Genomic DNA, 19,068 nt, shown 5'->3' with positions numbered 1-19,068 from the left:
CCCCCGGAAATTTTTTTTCTCCAAAGAACCCAGATGGTGCAATCTGGTGTCATCTGAGCTCCAAATTTGCCATTAAATTTTGTTTTTAGAATCAGAGTTTTTAGTACAAACATGTACCAATTTTTGCTTTTTTGAAAAAAAAAATATATACATGTATTATATGGTTTAAATTTGTAAAAAAAATTGATCTGTTGAGACAAACAGGAAAATGTAACTTGTAACACAATCTGTGCAATCTGGTTTACTTTCAAACATAAAAGTTCAATAACTGAGGCGGGTGGTAGCACTGCGTGAACAAAGTACGGAAAGTTTTCGCGGGCTTTTGCGCAAAGGCCAAAGTAACCGGTGCTTTTTTTGTGTGCCTCCCCCCTTTATTTTTTCGGCGGACACTTTTGCATTTTCGGCGGAACAAAAAAAAAATTCGGCGGAAATCCGCCGTTCGGCGGACAATTCCCATGCCTGAAAGGTGTGAAGCGTGCAGTGGTCTTTTAGTTTTACATTGCACGAGCAATATCTAATCTACACATGACAGTTCATTCTTGACCCGAATCAGTAACACTTCAATTCGATTTTAACAAAGAGCACTCACTTGCATCACGTCAAAAATCACTGAGAATTGACCACATGTGTAGAACGTTTAGATGTGCACAATATCAGAGTCCATACTGCTTCCCTTGCACTGTAGTTTAACGAAAATCCTCACAGTCATCGAGCTCCGTTCAACCAACCGCCATTGCGACCTTCACTTGCCAGTACTGACACAAACTCCTGACCCACAGATAACAGAACCTAACCAACAAGAGGCGAAGCCTTCAAGGCTCCCGTAAGAAATCGACAAACAGTAACACAAACTCAATCACTCCGTCACACATACACACACACAGTAAGCATAGGTGACACGGTGCAAGAGTGGGAGACGCTAGATCTAGATCTGTCTGTCTGTAGCCTACTTACGGGGACAGACTGCCAGATGGCCAGATCGACACTGCGCCAGACACTGGAAACACGCTGTGCAGATCAACCTGTAGGAAATCTCCTTTGGTATCTTCTTTATCTATTTTTCTGGAGCCGCTACGAAACCGAACAATGTGAAATCGTCTTCCCCGAATCGGCGAATGCAGCTCGGTTAGAACTGAAAAGTGAATCTATACCACAATCCTTCACGCGATCTGACCTAACCTTGACCCCTGACCTGGTCTACATACCACACACAACACAAACCAGTCACCTGTTTTAACCCCCCAAACCCCCCCACCACCTGTTTTCTTTGGATACACACTTTAACTACATACGTGCCGACGAAATGTTGATCATTGCTTCAATACTTTGAAGCTGTTGCTTGGATAATAACCCGATAAAATTAGTATTTCGGTGTTCAGTCAAATGTTAAAGTTTCTATCACACACGCACGCACAGACAGACAAAAGTTAGCATCGCATAGGCTACACTTACGTGAGCCAAAAAAACACACACACACACATCAGCACCCTCTCGTCTACTTCTAGAAGCTTTTCGGACTACTACCAACCCCACAAAATCTTTGTATAATTAGTTTTCAAAAGCTGATTCATTGTAACCAGGGAACGAATTGATTTGCTTTTTTGTTTTAAGGAAGAAAACGCGAAAGCCATTCTTTCATTTGACAAGTACATCAAGTGACGTGAGAGCTTCGGTACACTGTTGATAACGTGTGACATAGGACCTGTAAGGTATTAATAACAGCCAGGCATGGGAATTGATTGAAAGAAAAATCTCGGAAAACTAGTGGGGTCCCCCCGGAATTTTTCTGATATCTACTTTAAAATCTGTGCAATCTTGCGCATTGTGGGGATATGTTTCATGAACTTAACACAGCAAAAAAACTGACAAAATTTAATACATGTTTTGTAATCCTTAAACTGAATAAATATTATTTAAACACACTTACTCTTTCTTTGCAAAAGTGACTCACGCGGGCGGAATCTCACTAAAAGAAGGGATGGTTTTATGGAGGACATTGGTCATACTAAGCAGATTGTTTTTGGATTTTTGATCCTTGATTTTTTTTTTCCCTTGAATGTTGTTTTCTCGGAAGAGGATTTATTTTTTCTCGGAAATGTGTAGCTTTTCTCGGAAATCCTCAGATCCGAAGAGAATTCCCATGCCTGAACCCCCCTGACCCATGAAGCAATGCAAAGAATGCAAACGACTGCAGCACTGACCATGAACTGGTTGCTGACCATAAACTGTTGACTGGGGTTCTGAAGGTTGCTGCCGTTATAGCCTTGCATCTGGTTGGCCATGAAAGGCATGTTGGTGGGCAAGCCGGCCATGAGTGCATAGTTGCCGCCGGGCACCTGTCCATTGTTCACGGAAGGCATCCGCTGTGGCCGCATGAAATAATTCTGCAAAAACACAGGCTACATTGCACACTGGATCAATATTGGAATACAAATGCGTTTACATAACTTCCACATTTCTGGGCAGGACAACAAGGAGCATTTAAACAATTCAGACCTGTTTACCCCTTTAAGTGTTTTGGAGTAATGCTCAGCCCCCAAAATAGTAATCTTGGCACAAAAATAGTAATCATCCAGCATTCGTCGCCAATTACAACGCATATGACAACTGTGTCTGCGAAACGCAATCATACACATATATCCATCATTCACAAACAAAACACATCAGTCAGTTTTTGTAGTCATCATAATTTCAAAGAAGATCACATCAAAAGCACATGCATCACTGATTCTTTTTCTTTTGCTCGTAGTAGGCCTTTTTCAGTGTGTCAAGCGCTTCTCTACTGTACTTGCGCTTGGCGAATGAGTGAGGGCGAGACTTCACCACTAGAATAAGGCTCTCCAGCGTCTGATCAGACAGACATGATCTCTGGTCAGTCCTGTGCTTTTTCACCCCATTTTGCCATTGAAAAAACCAATGCCAAACATGTAAATTGATAAAAAAAATTTAAAAAAAATAAAAAATTTAATGAAAATCGTAGTCTTGACACGAATAGCGGAATGGCGTATTCTTTGCAGAAAATCGTAATAAATTACGCCAAAATCGTAAGGGTAATCAGGTCTGAAACATGTTTCAAATTAAAGCGATACAGAGCTACCAACCACTATGAAGCCTCAAGAGTAGCAATTTTGAATTCCAAGTGTAGCAAATGCTGTTTAAGTGTAGCATAGTCATAAATTCAACTGCAAATTCTTCTTCTTCTTCTTCAGCGTTCCAGATTTGTCTGGTTACGTGTGAGCTCGTTTGCCCATTTGGGTTCCCCACACTATACTCTGAGAGCATAGTCAGCTTCACTCCGATTTCGTTGAGTAGGCATGCTGGGTATTTTCGTGTTTCCATAACCCACCGAACTCTGACATGGATTACAGGATCTTTTCCGTGCGCACTTGGTCTTGTGCTTGCGTGTACACACGAAGGGGGTTAAGTCACTAGCAGGTCTGCACATAAGTTGACCTGGGAGATCGGAAAAATCTCCACTCTTAACCCACCAGGCGGCAGCGACCGGGATTCGAACTCCCGACCTCTCGATTAGGAGGCCGACGTCTTACCACTGCGCCACTGCGCCCGTCTCAACTGCAAATTCATGTACACAAGAATCTGTCAAGAAGTCTAAAAAGTGTTACAATTTTTAGACTTTTTTAACCCTCCTTAAATTTACATGAATAACCATATCGGTACTCCTGTCCTTCAATTGCAGCATTTTATTTAACAGTAAAGTGTTTGGTTTATCAAATATTTGCAGATAAAGCACAAATGATTGTATGTTACATTTACACCATGACATAATTTTAAGGTGCTGTCATTTTCTTAGGTTCAGCTGTAGGCAACCGTTTCACTATCCAATGGCTTGATGGCTGAATGTAGAGTTGATCTGTACTAAAGCAACACTTGAAAGTCTCAATATAAGCAAAATCATTTATCCGTTAGTTACTTTACACCAAAGCTCAGACTCAAAGATACAATCCAACATTTACCTATTTATACTGTTTTTAAAACAATAAAATTCTTTATGGAAGTGCAGAAAAGGTTCCAGTAAATGTTCTATCATTTGTTTTGCAAACCTTAACCTCAATCATCAGGTTATTACGTAATTTGAAAACAGCATTGTCAGTGGTGTAGAAATTATTATCGAATCACCCTCTTTAAATATTTTTACACTATTTTTGTCTGCAGTTTTGTGAGTTACAAACAAAAAATCATAACAAATCCTTTTCACGATAGAATAGTCAGGTTGGTACTCCACTACTGTATCAAATGTTCATTTTACCCATGACCTGTACGTTACTTTACACCAAACAGCAAGTACAATGTACTGAATTTACATTTAATGGGCTATGCTCACCTCAGTTAAACAGTATTTCTAACTTGTTTGTTCTAAGCTACCTGTCTCAAGTCAAAATAAAGGGTTAAATTAATGGTTGTGCCTTTTTACATTTAGTCAAGTTTTGACTAAATGTTTTAACATAGAGGGGGAATCGAGATGAGGGTCGTGGTGTATGTATGTGATTGTGTGTGTGTATGTGTGTATGTGTGTGTGTGTGTGTAGAGCAATTCAGAGTAAACTACTGGACCGATCTTTATGAAATTTTACATGAGCGTTCCTGGGTATGATATCCCCAGACGGTTTTTGTAAAGCAATCTTCAACGAAGGCCGGACTTCGGTATTGCATTTCAGCTTGGTGGCTTAAAAATTAATTAATGACTTTGGTCAATAAAAATCTGAAAATTGTAATTACATTGTTTTTATATGAAACGATCCAAATGTACGTTGATCTTATTCTTCATAATTTCCTGATTCCAAAAACATATAAATATGTTATATTTGGATTAAAAACAAGCTCTGAAAATTAAAAATATAAAAATTATGATTAAAATTAAATTTCCGAAATCGATTTAAAAACAATTTCATCTTATTCCTTGTCGGTTCTTGATTCCAAAAACATATAGATATGATATGTTTGGATTAAAAACATGCTCAGAAAGTTAAAACGAAGAGAGGTACAGAAAAGCGTGCTATGCAGCACAGCAAAACCACTACCGCTCTAAACAGGCTCGTCAGTTTCACTGCGTTTTGCACGAGCAGCGGACTACGGTCATTGTGAAAAAGTGCAGTGCGTTCAGTTTCATTCTGCGAGTTCCACAGATTGACTAAATGTAGTAATTTCGCCTTACGCGACTTGTTGGTTGTGTGTACATCTTTACACAAAAGGATGGTGTAAAGTAACATACAGAAGGCTCCGAAGATCTGCAGGTCCATTTGAAGGGTAATTTCTCTTTTATTTAGCTCATAAACCCTGAACAGACTGTTCTGTGTTGTTTTTTTGGCTCACGTAAATGTAGCCTATGCGATGCTAACTTTTGTCTGTCTGTGCGTGCGTGCGTATGTATGTATGTATGTCTGTGGTAGAAACTTTAACATTTGAAGACGTCACAACATTTGAAGACGTCACATTATGACGTAAGAGGGTTAGACGTCACGCGAAGGAATTACTGAAAGTCTCGGTCATTGTTATTTTGCCGAGCGGGCCGAGACTAGTTTTTTTCTTCGAAATCGGCCATTCAGATCTAGATCTAGTGTCTCGCTTTCTTGCACAGTGTCACCTATGCCGCTTACTGTGTGTGTGTGTGTGTGTGTGTATGTGTGACGAAGTGATTGAGTTTGTGTTACTGTTTGTCGATTTCTTACGTGAGCCTTGAAGGCTTCGCCTCTTGTTTTAGCATTATTATGTGCTGCATATGGTCTCAGTAAAAAAAACAAGGTGAGGTATGTTATATTTACACCAAAATGTCCCAACAGTGGTCCTTCTAAGGTAAATTTTGTCATTCAGTGTGCTTGTTTTCATGTTGAAACAAAGGTTTGGTCCTGCTGGTTGTTCTTAAGCACTGATAAGTTATCTTCTGTCTCTAATTTCTAAAACAAATTCATTGTCATTTTCAAGTATTCTCAGTATGTATGTTACATTTACACCCTTGTCAGAAGGCCTCACTTAAGTCTCTCTACAAGACAACAGGTGCAAGCACTAGGAATCCTGTGACCATAGTTTAACTACCAGGTGTCTGGGGTATAAGAAAACACACACTTTTGTCTATTATGGCATTATTTAAAGACTGTGACAAAACTTGTTTGGGCAAGTAGATAGAATTTCATTTACACCAAACGGATCTTTTTAACTTAGAAGTACAATTTAATTACATCAAACACAACTTTTTCGCTCAATTTAAAAAAAATACAATCATCCTACCTAATGACCTTCCTCTGCAATGATTTTTAAGTAAGTTTGACCAGAAACATTTTTTAAAGATAGTTTCTCTTTTTTCATGATTATTTACACCAAATGTACCATACAGACCAGCTAAAAAAAAGAACGCTCAAAATCCAAAACCTATGTTCAGATGTTACATTGTATGGTTTTAAAGACAAGCCTAATTCATACTGTGACATACAATAGCAAAGAGCTAAGCATTAGCAAATTGCAATGTATTTATAATAAGAGGGGTTACTTCAGGACACAATCGAGCCAAAACAAAGCAAAAGAGTGAGAGAAATGGAATGGAAAATGGTTATTTATGCTGCTGACTGGATGATACTTTCTTACCATTTCTTTCACTTTGCAAATTATGTTGTGAGTGCATTATATTTCTTACTTGTTGGGGCGCATTCCACGCCATTGGTGCAGCAGCCTGATCTTGGGCATCTGCTACAAGGTGGTTATAAGCCTGCTGCCAAGCAGAAAAAGAGACAGAAGAAAAAGAAATTGAGAACCTCAGGTCGCTAATTATTTTTTTGTTTAAAGAATATCTCCCTGCCGTATGAATGATCATGTAAAGTGACACAGTTTATTTATTTGTTGCTTAACGTCCAGCCGACTACGCAGAGCCATATCAGGACGAGGAAGGGGGGGATGAAGGGGGCCACTTGTCAAGCGATTCCTGTTTACAAATGCACTAACCCATTACTTGTGTCCCAGCAGGCTTTAGTAAAACTAAATTAATACCTACTGGAAGATAAAGTGACACAGATCTGTCCACGGTTTTACATAAGGTAAGAGCCTCCTTTCACCTGAAAGCTATCAAAAACCGACAGTCTTAATGCTTTGTGTAATGTAGGCGTTTGCAGCTGACTTAGGCCCAAGAAAAAAAGTTGTATGTTTCTGGTAAAATGGCTACAAAAAATAGGGTAGGTAGATAGGGATTTTTTTTTGTTTTTTTGTCAGGGTAGAAAATAACTACACAGTGACGCAAAGAGACTGGACTTACTATGCAAAGCCCATAAGACTCACATGCTTGACCTTTACATGACCTTGACCTTCAGGGTCAAGGTCAAATAACTAAACCTAGCAATGACATCATACACTAAGAACTGCTTTACACATTTTTCCTACCAAAATACATGTGACCTTGACCCAAGGTCAAGGTCATCCAAGGTCATGCAACACAAAGCTGTTAATTCAAGACATAGGAAGTACAATGGTGCTTATTGGCTCTTTCTACCATGAGATATGGTCACTTTTAGTGGTTCACTACCTTATTTTGGTCACATTTCATAAGGGTCAAAGTGACCTTGACCTTGATCATATGTGACCAAATGTGTCTCATGATGAAAGCATAACATGTGCCTCACAAAACTTTAAAGTTTGAAACAGTTATCTTCCATAGTTCAGGGTCAAGGTCACTTCAAAATATGTATACAATCCAACTTTGTAGAGCTCCTGTGACCTTGACCTTGAAGCAAGGTAAACCAAACTGGTATCAAAAGATGGGGCTTACTTTGCCCTATATATCATATATAGGTGAGGTATTGAATCTCAAAAACTTCAGAGAAAATGGGAAAAATGGGAAAAATAGCTGTTTTTTAGGCAACATGTATGGCCCCTGCGACCTTGACCTTGAAGCAAGGTCAAGATGCTATGTATGTTTTTTGGGGCCTTGTCATCATACACCATCTTGCCAAATTTGGTACTGATAGACTGAATAGTGTCCAAGAAATATCCAACGTTAAAGTTTTCCGGACGGACGTCCGGACGACTCGGGTGAGTACATAGACTCACTTTTGCTTCGCATGTGAGTCAAAAACAACACATTTCAAAACAAATGAGACAAAAGGGAAGCGGGGTTATCCCCCTTGTGTCTGCCGTCTGTTACTTTCGTTTTGACGCTTTTTTTCTCTTTTGTTTTAACAAATGCAATAAAAAAAAAGTCTAGGGTCGGCGTGAAAAAACTAGGTAGGGTCGGGTGACCAGAAACATACAACTTTTTTGTTGTTGGCCTTATCCCTTTCTTGCCAGAGCGCTCAATATCGACGCTCGAGAACCCACGTATATGCAGATCTCGGAAACGACCTTTATACACAATGCTACATATGACACAGATTTGTTTCCATTTCTACCGGCTTCCTGCAAAGTCTGAGTGTTTATAATTTCAGAAAACTACCAGTGGTAAATTTGCTAGGATATCTTGAAGGCACAGTGCAGCTCACAGCTTTCGTTTTGCGTTTTTGTTGCAGCTGAGTGCATTTACAATTCAAAAATCCTCCTATGGTAGTAAAACAAACCCAAAACTACCCAACGACGACATCTGTGAAGCTCGACAGTTTCTTGTTCACGCGAGTGCATAAATTAACCTAGTTATTACGTGGTGTTTGGTCGGAGTTCGATTCAACTGAGTGATTCCGGCCTCCATTTTGTTTTACACAAACTCATGATGTCTGACATTGTTTGCTAGTGACGTGTCTTTTTGTGCATGATGCGGTGATCTACCTGATCTAAATTTAGATAATAAAATAGGTCAAGACCAGCCGGGTCCGAGTACGAAATTAATTAGTAAAAAAAATCGCAGTTCTTGACTCTTTGGGTGCAAGTCAATGAAACTTGGTAGTTTTTCTAACGGATAGCTGCCTGAGGTATGACTAAAAGCCCCAGGGGCTCCGTGCACCTGGATTTGACAAGTTCAGTACCTTTAAAGTTTGAAATAGGTAGTTACTTCCCAGGTCACACACAGGAGGCTAAGAGTTAATTTAGCAGATTGGTATAATTGTGCCCAATTGTATGACCGTTTTTTACCCCGCCATTTAGGCAGCCATACGCCGTTTTCGGAGAAAGCATGCTGGGTATTTTTGTGTTTCTATAACCCACCGAACTCTGACATGGATTACAGGATCTTTTTCGTGCGCACTTGGTCTTGTGCTTGCGTGTACACACGGGGGGTGTTCGGACACCGAGGAGAGTCTGCACACACAGTTGACTCTGAGAAATAAATCTCTCGCCGAACGTGGGGACGAACTCACGCTGACAGCGGCCAACTGGATACAAATCCAGCGCGCTACCGACTGAGCTACATCCCCGCCCATACCCAATGTAAAAGCCTGAACAGATCTGTGGTGATCACCAAGGTATCTGTTGTTAAGACGGACATCAAGTGAAAGAAATTACACACACACAAGACGGTGACTCACACAGCAGCTACAGTTCTAAGCAGTTTATCAAGCAGAATAAGATTAGGCCAAAAAGAAAAATATGTCTGTTTCCGGTAACCCGACCGACCCTATTTTTAAGCGCCGACCCTAAAAAATGTTTTCGCTTTTCGCACACACACACAAAAAAAAAATTCGGGAGGTAATCGGTCGATGAGACTTCCCAATCAAAGAGACTTGACTTACCTCCCGTTTCCGTCGTCAAGCGAAAAAAACATGGCGGCCAATGACGCCGTGAAAAAAAAAATTTTTTTTTTTCGGCGATGTTACCGGCAACAGACATATTTTTCTTTTTGGCCTAAGAACTCAAGCGAAACGGAACTGACATTAAATGATTATTCAACTTTCAAACAAGTGTCATCCGCTTTCCTTTTTCAAACTACATAACATATTTTCATTAAGACAAGCTGAAGGATTAGTTGGCGCATGAAATCCAAGATGTTTACTCTGTTGCCATAACAATAACAGCACAGAGACTGTTTCTTATAAAAGTGTTTGTGTCCCCTTTGTTTAAAAAGTCGAGTGCATAGCTTTCATTCACAATGCAAATTGCAACAATATGCGGTGAGCAGTGCTTATCTGATTGGAGTAGTTTGTATGAAGAGTCTGAGCCCCCGCTTTTGCTGGATTGTAAACAACAAAACTGCCCAGATTCTGCCAGAGATATTATATAAGATGCCCACTCTCTGGACTAACTTGACATTATTTCTAAGTAATTACTGTTTCTGCCTACACAAGCCTCAAACTTTCTTACAAAGGACAGGCTAACAAATCAAAAGCAAAGAAACCTACCATAAAATAGAACACAAAAACAAAACAAGCAACATAACAAAACAAAAGAAAACAAGGAGCAAATGCTCACATGACTCACCTACGTCATGTGAAATATTAATCAGAAATAAATCATCTGCTGCTCTAGCCTGACTTGCTCATAACTAAGAGTAAAACTCGCCCGTCTGTAAATTCCAAACAAACAGCAACATTAGTGAAGCAAACTTACAGGCGGAGGGCGCGGAACGTTATAGGCCTGCGTTTGTGGAAGGCCTTGTCCCGATACCCGCCCAGGCGCGGATTTGTTCATGTCCAGGTACTGCACACAAACCATCATTCCTATAAAGTCACAGCTAAAGCCATGGCATGTGAGAAAAAATTCTGTTTGAATCCACAATCAGATCATAAAGTTGTGTTGTATTGTATACAACTTACCTGCGCCTGAAGAGGTGGAGCCGCAGCCTGGTAGGAATGGAAATGTGATGGGTCTTCAAACTGCCCACCTGATACATTATCACACCTCATTAGTACAATGTGTCTCAACTTCTTAACACACTCCCAAACACTTATTAGCACACTTTTCTCCCCAAATCATTCAAAGAAGTGCATAAAGGTTCCCTCTTACCGAACTTCCCAGATTCAATCAAAATAGAACTTCCCACATTGAACCATGTTTATAACCATTCGGCTGTGATATCCTTTCAAAAAAAAGCCTTCAAATCTTAAAAACACTTAAGTTCTTGCTACACTACTACCATTATTTACTTAAACACTGTCAATTACTAAAACTCATAAAAATAATGATAATGAGGTAGAGTTTCAAAACGAAATGTTCACAAAAACGGTTTTCTAAAAGCAACCACCATACACTCTTTAAGTTATCATGACATGAGTAACCACAATAAAAACAAGAAGAGCAAACGCTCGATCGAGTCACTTTCGCAGTTCTGAATATTATATGAGGCATCAGATGGACAGGAAGAAATTGCTATTCACAACACAATGAGTCACGTTCACATAAAATTTGAGCCCGGTCACTTTTATAGTTTCCGAGAAAAGCCCAACGTTAAGTTGTGTGTTGCCGAACAGAAAAGGCTAGTTATCTCCCTTGTTTTTCTGATAACGTTCGTAAAAGGCTACAGATGTAAATACTTTGATGTAAAGAATAATCCTACAAAGTTTCAATCACATCCGATGAACTTTGTCAAAGATATAAAATGTCTAATTTTTCCTTTGACGCTGACCTGTGACCTTGAAAAAGGTCAAAGGTCAACGAAACCATCGTTAAAGTGTAGAGGTCATTGGAGGTCACGACTAAACAAAATATGAGCCCGATCGCTTTGATAGTTTCCGAGAAAAGTCCAACGTTAAGGTGGTGTCTACGGACGGCCGGCCGGACAGACTAACACTGACCGATTACATAGAGTCACTTTTTCTCAAGTGACTCAAAAAGTCTTGGATGGTTTCTTTTCCATGATAAAGTGTCAGTTTCATAGAAAGCAAGTGCAGAGGGACACAGGATGGGGGATGTTAGTAAGGATCAGAAAGGAGGAAGAGGATATTGCTGTCACTCACTGTTATACAAACCTGCTACTCCTGGTGATTTGTCATACATGTAATGTGCTCTCATCATGACAAGGAGAAACTGTTGGTCAAATATACACAACACAGCCAAGGCACTGCTGGTTTGAATTATCCACAGAGCAGTAGCCTTAGAGGGCACTGACATACACTGATACAGTCGCTGACAGCAGACCGATAGCAATGATGTTGTTTCGTTGTGAGAGGTTCCCGGACAAAGCAGCAGATAAGACCTACTTTTCACCCTTGACTGCCCGCTCTCCCTCCCGCCCGCCACCCCCCCCCCCCCCCCCAAACTCCTCAGTGGTGGAAGGGTAACATTGCCTAACACATGCCTGCAGCGGTCAGACACCCCGCTGGTCAGCAGTGGTTATTGTGGCAGTCCCACCACTCAAGCCAGTCCAACTAACACAGCAACTGTACTCGGGCCTTGGATTTAAGCACAGTACACCAGTGTACTGCTATCGCTGACCACTGAATACAGCACACTACTGGCAATGAAAATCTGTCTGTGTTGGGGGTGGGTGTGTGTGTGTGTGGGGGGGGGGGGGGGGGAATCAAGCAACAGTCCAGACAAAGTACTCAAACATATGCACTGTGGTAAATACAACAAACAACACATGGTAATTCCAACATAGCGCAAACAAGCAACATATGGCTGCAAAAAAGAAAAGAAAAACAATGCAATGGTAATGTCAGGGATGTGATGAATAAAAAATACTCACGTAGTTGTGGTGGTGGCGTCTGGCCACGGGGTGCGCTACCAGTACTACTGTGGTTAAGGTACTTTCTGCCTGTTTTTTTGTTCATTCACAATGATAAAATGCATAGAAAATCATGAAAACTCATCAACAATGAACACTGAAAACAAAATTCAAGTGCTCAAGACTGATCCGGACATACATCCCTTTGCAAGAGTAAGATCAAGAATCACACTCTTGGAAAAAGAAAACAAGTCGCGTAAGGCGAAAATACATTTAGTCAAGCTGTGAACTCACAGAATGAAACTGAACGCCCTGCAATTTTTCAGCAAGACGTATACTCCTAGCATCGTCAGTCCACCGCTCATGGCAAAGGCAGTGAAATTGACAAGAAGAGCGGGGTAGTAGTTGCGCTGAGAAGAATAGCACGCTTTTCTGTACCTCTCTTCGTTTTAACTTTCTGAGCGTGTTTTTAATCCAAACATATCATATCTATGTTTTTGGAATCAGAAACCGTCAAGGAATAAGATGAAAGTGTTTTTAAATTGATTTTGAAAATTTAATTTTGATCATAATTTTTATATTGTTAATTTTCAGAGCTTGTTTTTAATCCAAATATAACATATTTATATATTATTGGAATCAGGAAATGATGAAGAATAACGTAAATTTGGATCGTTTTATAATTTTTTTTTTTTACAATTCAGATTTTTAATGACCAAAGTCATTAATTAATTTTTAACCCACCAAGCTGAAATGCAATACCGAAGTCTGGCCTTCGTCGAAGATTGCTTGGCCAAAATTTCAATCAATTTGAATGAAAAATGAGGGTGTGACAGTGCCGCCTCAACTTTTACAAAAAGCCGGATATGACGTCATCAAAGACATTTTGATTTATCGAAAAAATGAAAACGAAACGTCCGGGGATATCATTCCCAGGAACTCTCATGTAAAATTTCATAAAAATCAGTCCCGTAGTTTAGTCTGAATCGCTCTACACACACACGCGCACAGACAGACAGATACACACACACCACGACCCTCGTCTCGATTCCCCCCTCTATGTTAACCTTTGCCGGATGCCGCTTTTGACTACACACTCCCGACGATGCGGGTTTGTCTGAACCCATACATTTGAAAGAGGGTTTTTACCGTTTATTCCTCTAACGACGATGCGGGTTTGTCTGAACCCATACATTTGAAAGAGGGTTTTGACCGTTTATTTCTCTAACGACGGGGTGGGTTCAGGGAAACCCACAGCGCTACTTCAGTGGTTGCATCGAGTTTCTCCCTTCACCGACCTCTTGCAGGGGAGGGAGAGGGGGAGGGAGAGGGGGAGGGAGAGGGGGAGGGAGAGACTGAGAGAGACTGAGAGACTAAGAAAGAGAGAGAGAGAGAGAGAGAGAGAGAGACTAAGAAAGAGAGAGAGAGAGACTAAGAAAGAGAGAGAGAGAGAGAGACTAAGAAAGAGAGAGAGAGTCTAAGAAAGAGAGAGAGAGAGAGACTAAGAAAGAGAGAGAGACTAAGAGAGAGAGAGAGAGACTAAGAAAGAGAGAGAGAGACTAAGAGAGAGAGAGAGAGACTAAGAAAGAGAGAGAGAGAGAGACTAAGAAAGAGAGAGAGAGAGACTAAGAAAGAGAGAGAGAGAGAGACTAAGAAAGAGAGAGAGAGACTAAGAAAGAGAGAGAAAGAGAGACTAAGAAAGAGAGAGAGACTAAGAAAGAGAGAGAGAGAGACTAAGAGAGAGAGAGAGAGAGACTAAGAAAGAGAGAGAGAGAGAGACTAAGAAAGAGAGAGAGAGACTAAGAAAGAGAGAGAGAGAGACTAAGAAAGAGAGAGAGAGAGACTAAGAAAGAGAGAGAGAGAGAGACTAAGAAAGAGAGAGAGAGAGAGACTAAGAAAGAGCTAGAGAGAGAGAGAGAGACAAAGAAAGAGAGAGAGAGACTAAGAAAGAGAGAAAGAGACTAAGAAAGAGAGAGAGAGAGACTAAAAAAGAAAGAGAGACTAAGAAAGAGAGAGAGAGAGACTAAGAAAGAGAGAGAGAAAGAGAGACTAAGAAAGAGAGAGAGACTAAGAGAGAGAGAGACTAAGAAAGAGAGAGAGAGAGACTAAGAAAGAGAGAGAGAGACTAAGAAAGAGAGAGAGAGAGACTAAGAAAGAGAGAGAGAGAGACTAAGAAAGAGAGAGAGAGACTAAGAAAGAGAGAGAGCGAGAGACTAAGAAAGAGAGAGAGAGAGAGACTAAGAGAGAGAGAGACTAAGAAAGAGAGAGAGAGAGACTAAGAAAGAGAGAGAGAGAGACTAAGAAAGAGAGACAGAGAGAGAGACTAAGAGAGAGAGACAGAGAGAGAGACTAAGAGAGAGAGACAGAGAGAGACAGACAGAGCGAGAGACAGACAGAGAGAGAGAGACAGACAGAGAGAGAGAGAGACTAAGAAAGAGAGAGACTAAGAAAGAGAGAGAGAGAGACTAAGAAAGAGAGAGAGAGAGAGACTAAGAAAGAGCTAGAGAGAGAGAGAGAGACTAAGAAAGAGAGAGAGAGAGACTAAGAAAGAGAGAGAGAGACTAAGAAAGAGAGAGAGAGAGACTAAAAAAGAGAGAGAGAGACTAAGAAAGAGAGAGAGAGAGAGAGAGACTAAGAAAGAGAGAGAGAAAGAGAGACTAAGAAAGAGAGAGAGACTAAGAAAGAGAGAGAGACTAAGAAAGAGAGAGAGAGAGACTAAGAGAGAGAGAGAGAGAGAGAGAGACTAAGAAAGAGAGAGAGAGAGACTAAGAAAGAGAGAGAGAGAGACTAAGAAAGAGAGAGAGAGACTAAGAAAGAGAGAGAGCGAGAGACTAAGAAAGAGAGAGAGAGACTAAGAGAGAGAGAGACTAAGAAAGAGAGAGAGACTAAGAAAGAGAGAGAGAGAGACTAAGAAAGAGAGACAGAGAGAGAGACTAAGAGAGAGAGACAGAGAGAGAGACTAAGAGAGAGAGAGACAGAGAGAGAGAGACAGAGAGAGAGACAGACAGAGAGAGAGACAGACAGAGAGAGAGAGAGACAGAGACAGACAGTCAGATAGACAGACAGTCAGATAGACGGATAGACGGATAGACAGACAGACAGACAGACAGACAGAGCAACTGACAACAGACATACAGACAGAGAGATACGGACAGACAAACAGAGAGACAGACAGTCTCTTGGAGACAAACAGGCAGACAGACACTGTTCCGCCGCTTTGGTAATTATGGGTGTAGCAGAACCCGCGCCGTCGGCAGAGGGATAGTTACAATCACTACTACTCTTTAAAAGTATGGGTATGTGTGAACCCGCGCCATCGGTAGTGTTTATGTAAATTATCATAATCAATTAATTCTGATGTTTTGTCATGTACACACTAAAAATTTGCAGACAGAGAGCAAATTAGGTGTGTGAGAGATACTTAAAATTTCAAAACGATACCTTTAATGGTTCCAGAGTTACAATGATTTTAGTGTGTCTCTGGGTACAGGTGAACCCAGGAAGCACGGCAAAGGTTAAAACATTTAGTCATAACTTAATTAAATGTAAAAAATGACCCCAGAGGTCAGGGAACAAAGTGAACAGAAAAAGAAAGAAAGACAAAAAGAATGTACAGGCAACAACTAACAGAACACTGCGCTAATATGCAGCATTGATTCACTGACCAATGCAATATTCACATGCTTCTATTCTTAAAACATCTGCAACTAACTGCAACCATCAAATTCAACATAACTGTTTGAAACACACTTTCACGCAACTCATCAACATCATTTACTATACATGTACAAAAAAAATAATGTGGACTACATTATCAATGTGGTCATTTCTAATCACCTTGTCTGCGAGTGTGACAGTTCAATCAACTGTCATTGCTTTCTGTTTGTTCAAAACAAAACTACTCTACTAACAAGAAGGGCAAAGCCCATACGACTCACATGCTTGACCTCAAATAACTAAACCTAGCAATGACATCATACACTAAGAACTGCTTTACACATTTTTCCTACCAAAATACATGTGACCTTGACCCAAGGTCAAGGTCATCCAAGGTCATGCAACACAAAGCTGTTAATTCAAGACATAGGAAGTACAATGGTGCTTATTGGCTCTTTCTACCATGAGATATGGTCACTTTTAGTGGTTCACTACCTTATTTTGGTCACATTTCATAAGGGTCAAAGTGACCTTGACCTTGATCATATGTGACCAAATGTGTCTCATGATGAAAGCATAACATGTGCCCCACATAATTTTTAAGTTTGAAACAGTTATCTTCCATAGTTCAGGGTCAAGGTCACTTCAAAATATGTATACAATCCAACTTTGAAGAGCTCCTGTGACCTTGACCTTGAAGCAAGGTAAACCAGACTGGTATCAAAAGATGGGGCTTACTTTGCCCTATATATCATATATAGGTGAGGTATTGAATCTCAAAAACTACAGAGAAAATGGGAAAAATGGGAAAAATAGCTGTTTTTTAGACAACATTTATGGCCCCTGCGACCTTGACCTTGAAGCAAGGTCAAGATGCTATGTATGTTTTTTGGGGCCTTGTCATCATACACCATCTTGCCAAATTTGGTACTGATAGACTGAATAGTGTCCAAGAAATATCCAACGTTAAAGTTTTCCGGACGGCCGGCCGGACGGACGGGGGGGACGGACGACTCGGGTGAGTACATACTCACTTTTGCTTTGCATGTGAGTCAATAAAATGAAAAATATATTTGTAACTGCACAACCAATAATATTGCACCTTAAACAGTCAGTTCACAATTTTTACAACCCCTGCCCTGATCTTGCAAGTGACAAGTCGGTCATCAGACTACATAACTTGGCACCAAGTGACCTTGTGACAGCGTTTCAAAAATGGTGCACAACATATTCAGTGTTGTACCCAAACTGAGAAGACATTAGGTCGCTTGATCAAGCCTGACAACTATTTACTATTTTATTATTTTTCAATGACCACAATTTTCCCTCAGCAAATTAATTTTGCCAGGAGAACCTACTGTGAAGTGTGATTAACCAACTAGCAATTAACTCTAATTTCATTACTATAGAAAGGTACGTGTTATAACTGTTCAAGTCATTTGTTATTTGATACCATCAATCATTCAATGATGATCAAGCCAAACACAACATCTTAAGAATTAAAGAATGGGACATTGTTGAACATCATAATACAAGATGACTGCCTGCTACTATTGAACCAGCATGTACATTCTTGTGCTGTGCTCTGTGAGAGGTGTTTTCTTTGTGCTTAATATTATTTTGTTTGGACCTAGCTATTGATGTGTACATTGTTGTTAAACAGTTGTTTGTTGTATGTTTATCAGGGTTTGCTAGTGTGTGATAGGGTTCGTGTCCGTCTGTAGATGTTAGTTTCTTTGTTAGTCCTGTGTTGACAACTCTTCGACAAGCGCTTTGAACTGTACCCACGGAATACGCGCTATATAAGCTTCCTATTGATTGAAGCTTCCTATTGATTGATTGATGTACTGTACTAACAAAATGTTTGGAGAAAAAAAAATGGGGAAAAAAATAAACAGAAAGCAGTAGCTTGTTTGTACATTTCTTAGTTACATTGTAGTTACAGCAATTTCTACACAAAAGTCAACCTAGTAGCAGCTAACAAAGAATATCTAATAAGACGTTACAGAAAAACCAAAAGTGTGTCACAGTTACCTGGATACATCATCCTCATTCCAAGAGTTTAACTTTAAACCAAAGTCCGGAAGAGTGTGTCTTACTTGTCCAGTAACATCTACACAACAAGATCATCTAGGTTGTTTTCTACCACAAAAAAAAGCATCTCTTTGTCTGGTATCCCCAAAGTCTAAATGTGTAAGTAGGTGACTATGTAGTCTAAGAATAGCATGAACTCAAAATATCAACTGGTCAATATTATTATTAGTCAATGGGATCTACTCAGAAAGACAATCTATCTTCCATATGAGCCGACATAAGTTTTGTTAACCACACCTAGGCGCAAAGACTTACACGAATTCAGTAGTGAGTAAACAAAACCATATGTTAATTTCTGTCCAAGGCAACGTTCTTCCTTTCTGTGGGTCAGGTGTCAGTGACGATCGCTGAGGGCCGAAAGACTAGATTTGTAAAACGCAGTAGCCTTGAAAACAGTTTGTATCAAAACTACTTTACATATCACAAAACTTGAATTAGGGAGGACGTATCAATCTACAATTACCGTCTGTTAACCTCAACTAAGCGTCTTCGTTGACTTTCTGCGGCATTTTGTCATGTGAGCACAACATGCCAAGCCAACATGACAGTGCGTTACTTGGGAATCTGACATCGACCCCGCCTACACCGAACAGATAGACCCATGTTATTAATTCTGCATGCGGGATCAAAAGAACAAAAAATAAAGCAACATGAATGGTATTACATACAGTTTACATGCAGATCTCATTCAGTAAGGTGCAAGATACACAGGAAACACGACGGCTAGAATGCACGTTGAGAGCAGACAGAACGCGTATGGGTCTGAACATGGTATGTCGAAATAGGAAGTGA

At 40.2% G+C, this 19,068-nt stretch overlaps 1 protein-coding gene across 3 annotated transcripts in view; it reads right to left on the bottom strand.

The window, feature by feature from the left end:
- LOC138978152 (eukaryotic translation initiation factor 4 gamma 1-like) overlaps positions 1–19,068 on the bottom strand; it is a 59,317-nt gene that overhangs the window by 39,844 nt on the left and 405 nt on the right. The window contains exons 3-7 of one of the 3 annotated variants that reach the window (XM_070350806.1): positions 12,547–12,590; positions 10,676–10,743; positions 10,470–10,559; positions 6,646–6,720; positions 2,202–2,384 (exon numbers count right to left, since the gene is read on the bottom strand). In XM_070350806.1, coding sequence (XP_070206907.1) covers positions 2,202–2,384; positions 6,646–6,720; positions 10,470–10,559; positions 10,676–10,743; positions 12,547–12,590 — 460 coding nt within the window. The remainder of the gene's footprint in view (positions 1–2,201; positions 2,385–6,645; positions 6,721–10,469; positions 10,560–10,675; positions 10,744–12,546; positions 12,591–19,068) is intronic. The other 2 variants (XM_070350807.1, XM_070350808.1) reach the window with 2 other exon arrangements.

Source organism: Littorina saxatilis, linkage group LG10 (genome assembly GCF_037325665.1).
Source record: "Littorina saxatilis isolate snail1 linkage group LG10, US_GU_Lsax_2.0, whole genome shotgun sequence".
NCBI classification, from domain to species: domain Eukaryota; kingdom Metazoa; phylum Mollusca; class Gastropoda; order Littorinimorpha; family Littorinidae; genus Littorina; species Littorina saxatilis.
The sequence above is the reverse complement of the archived record's forward strand: the minus strand, read 5'-3'. Positions and strand labels throughout refer to the sequence as shown.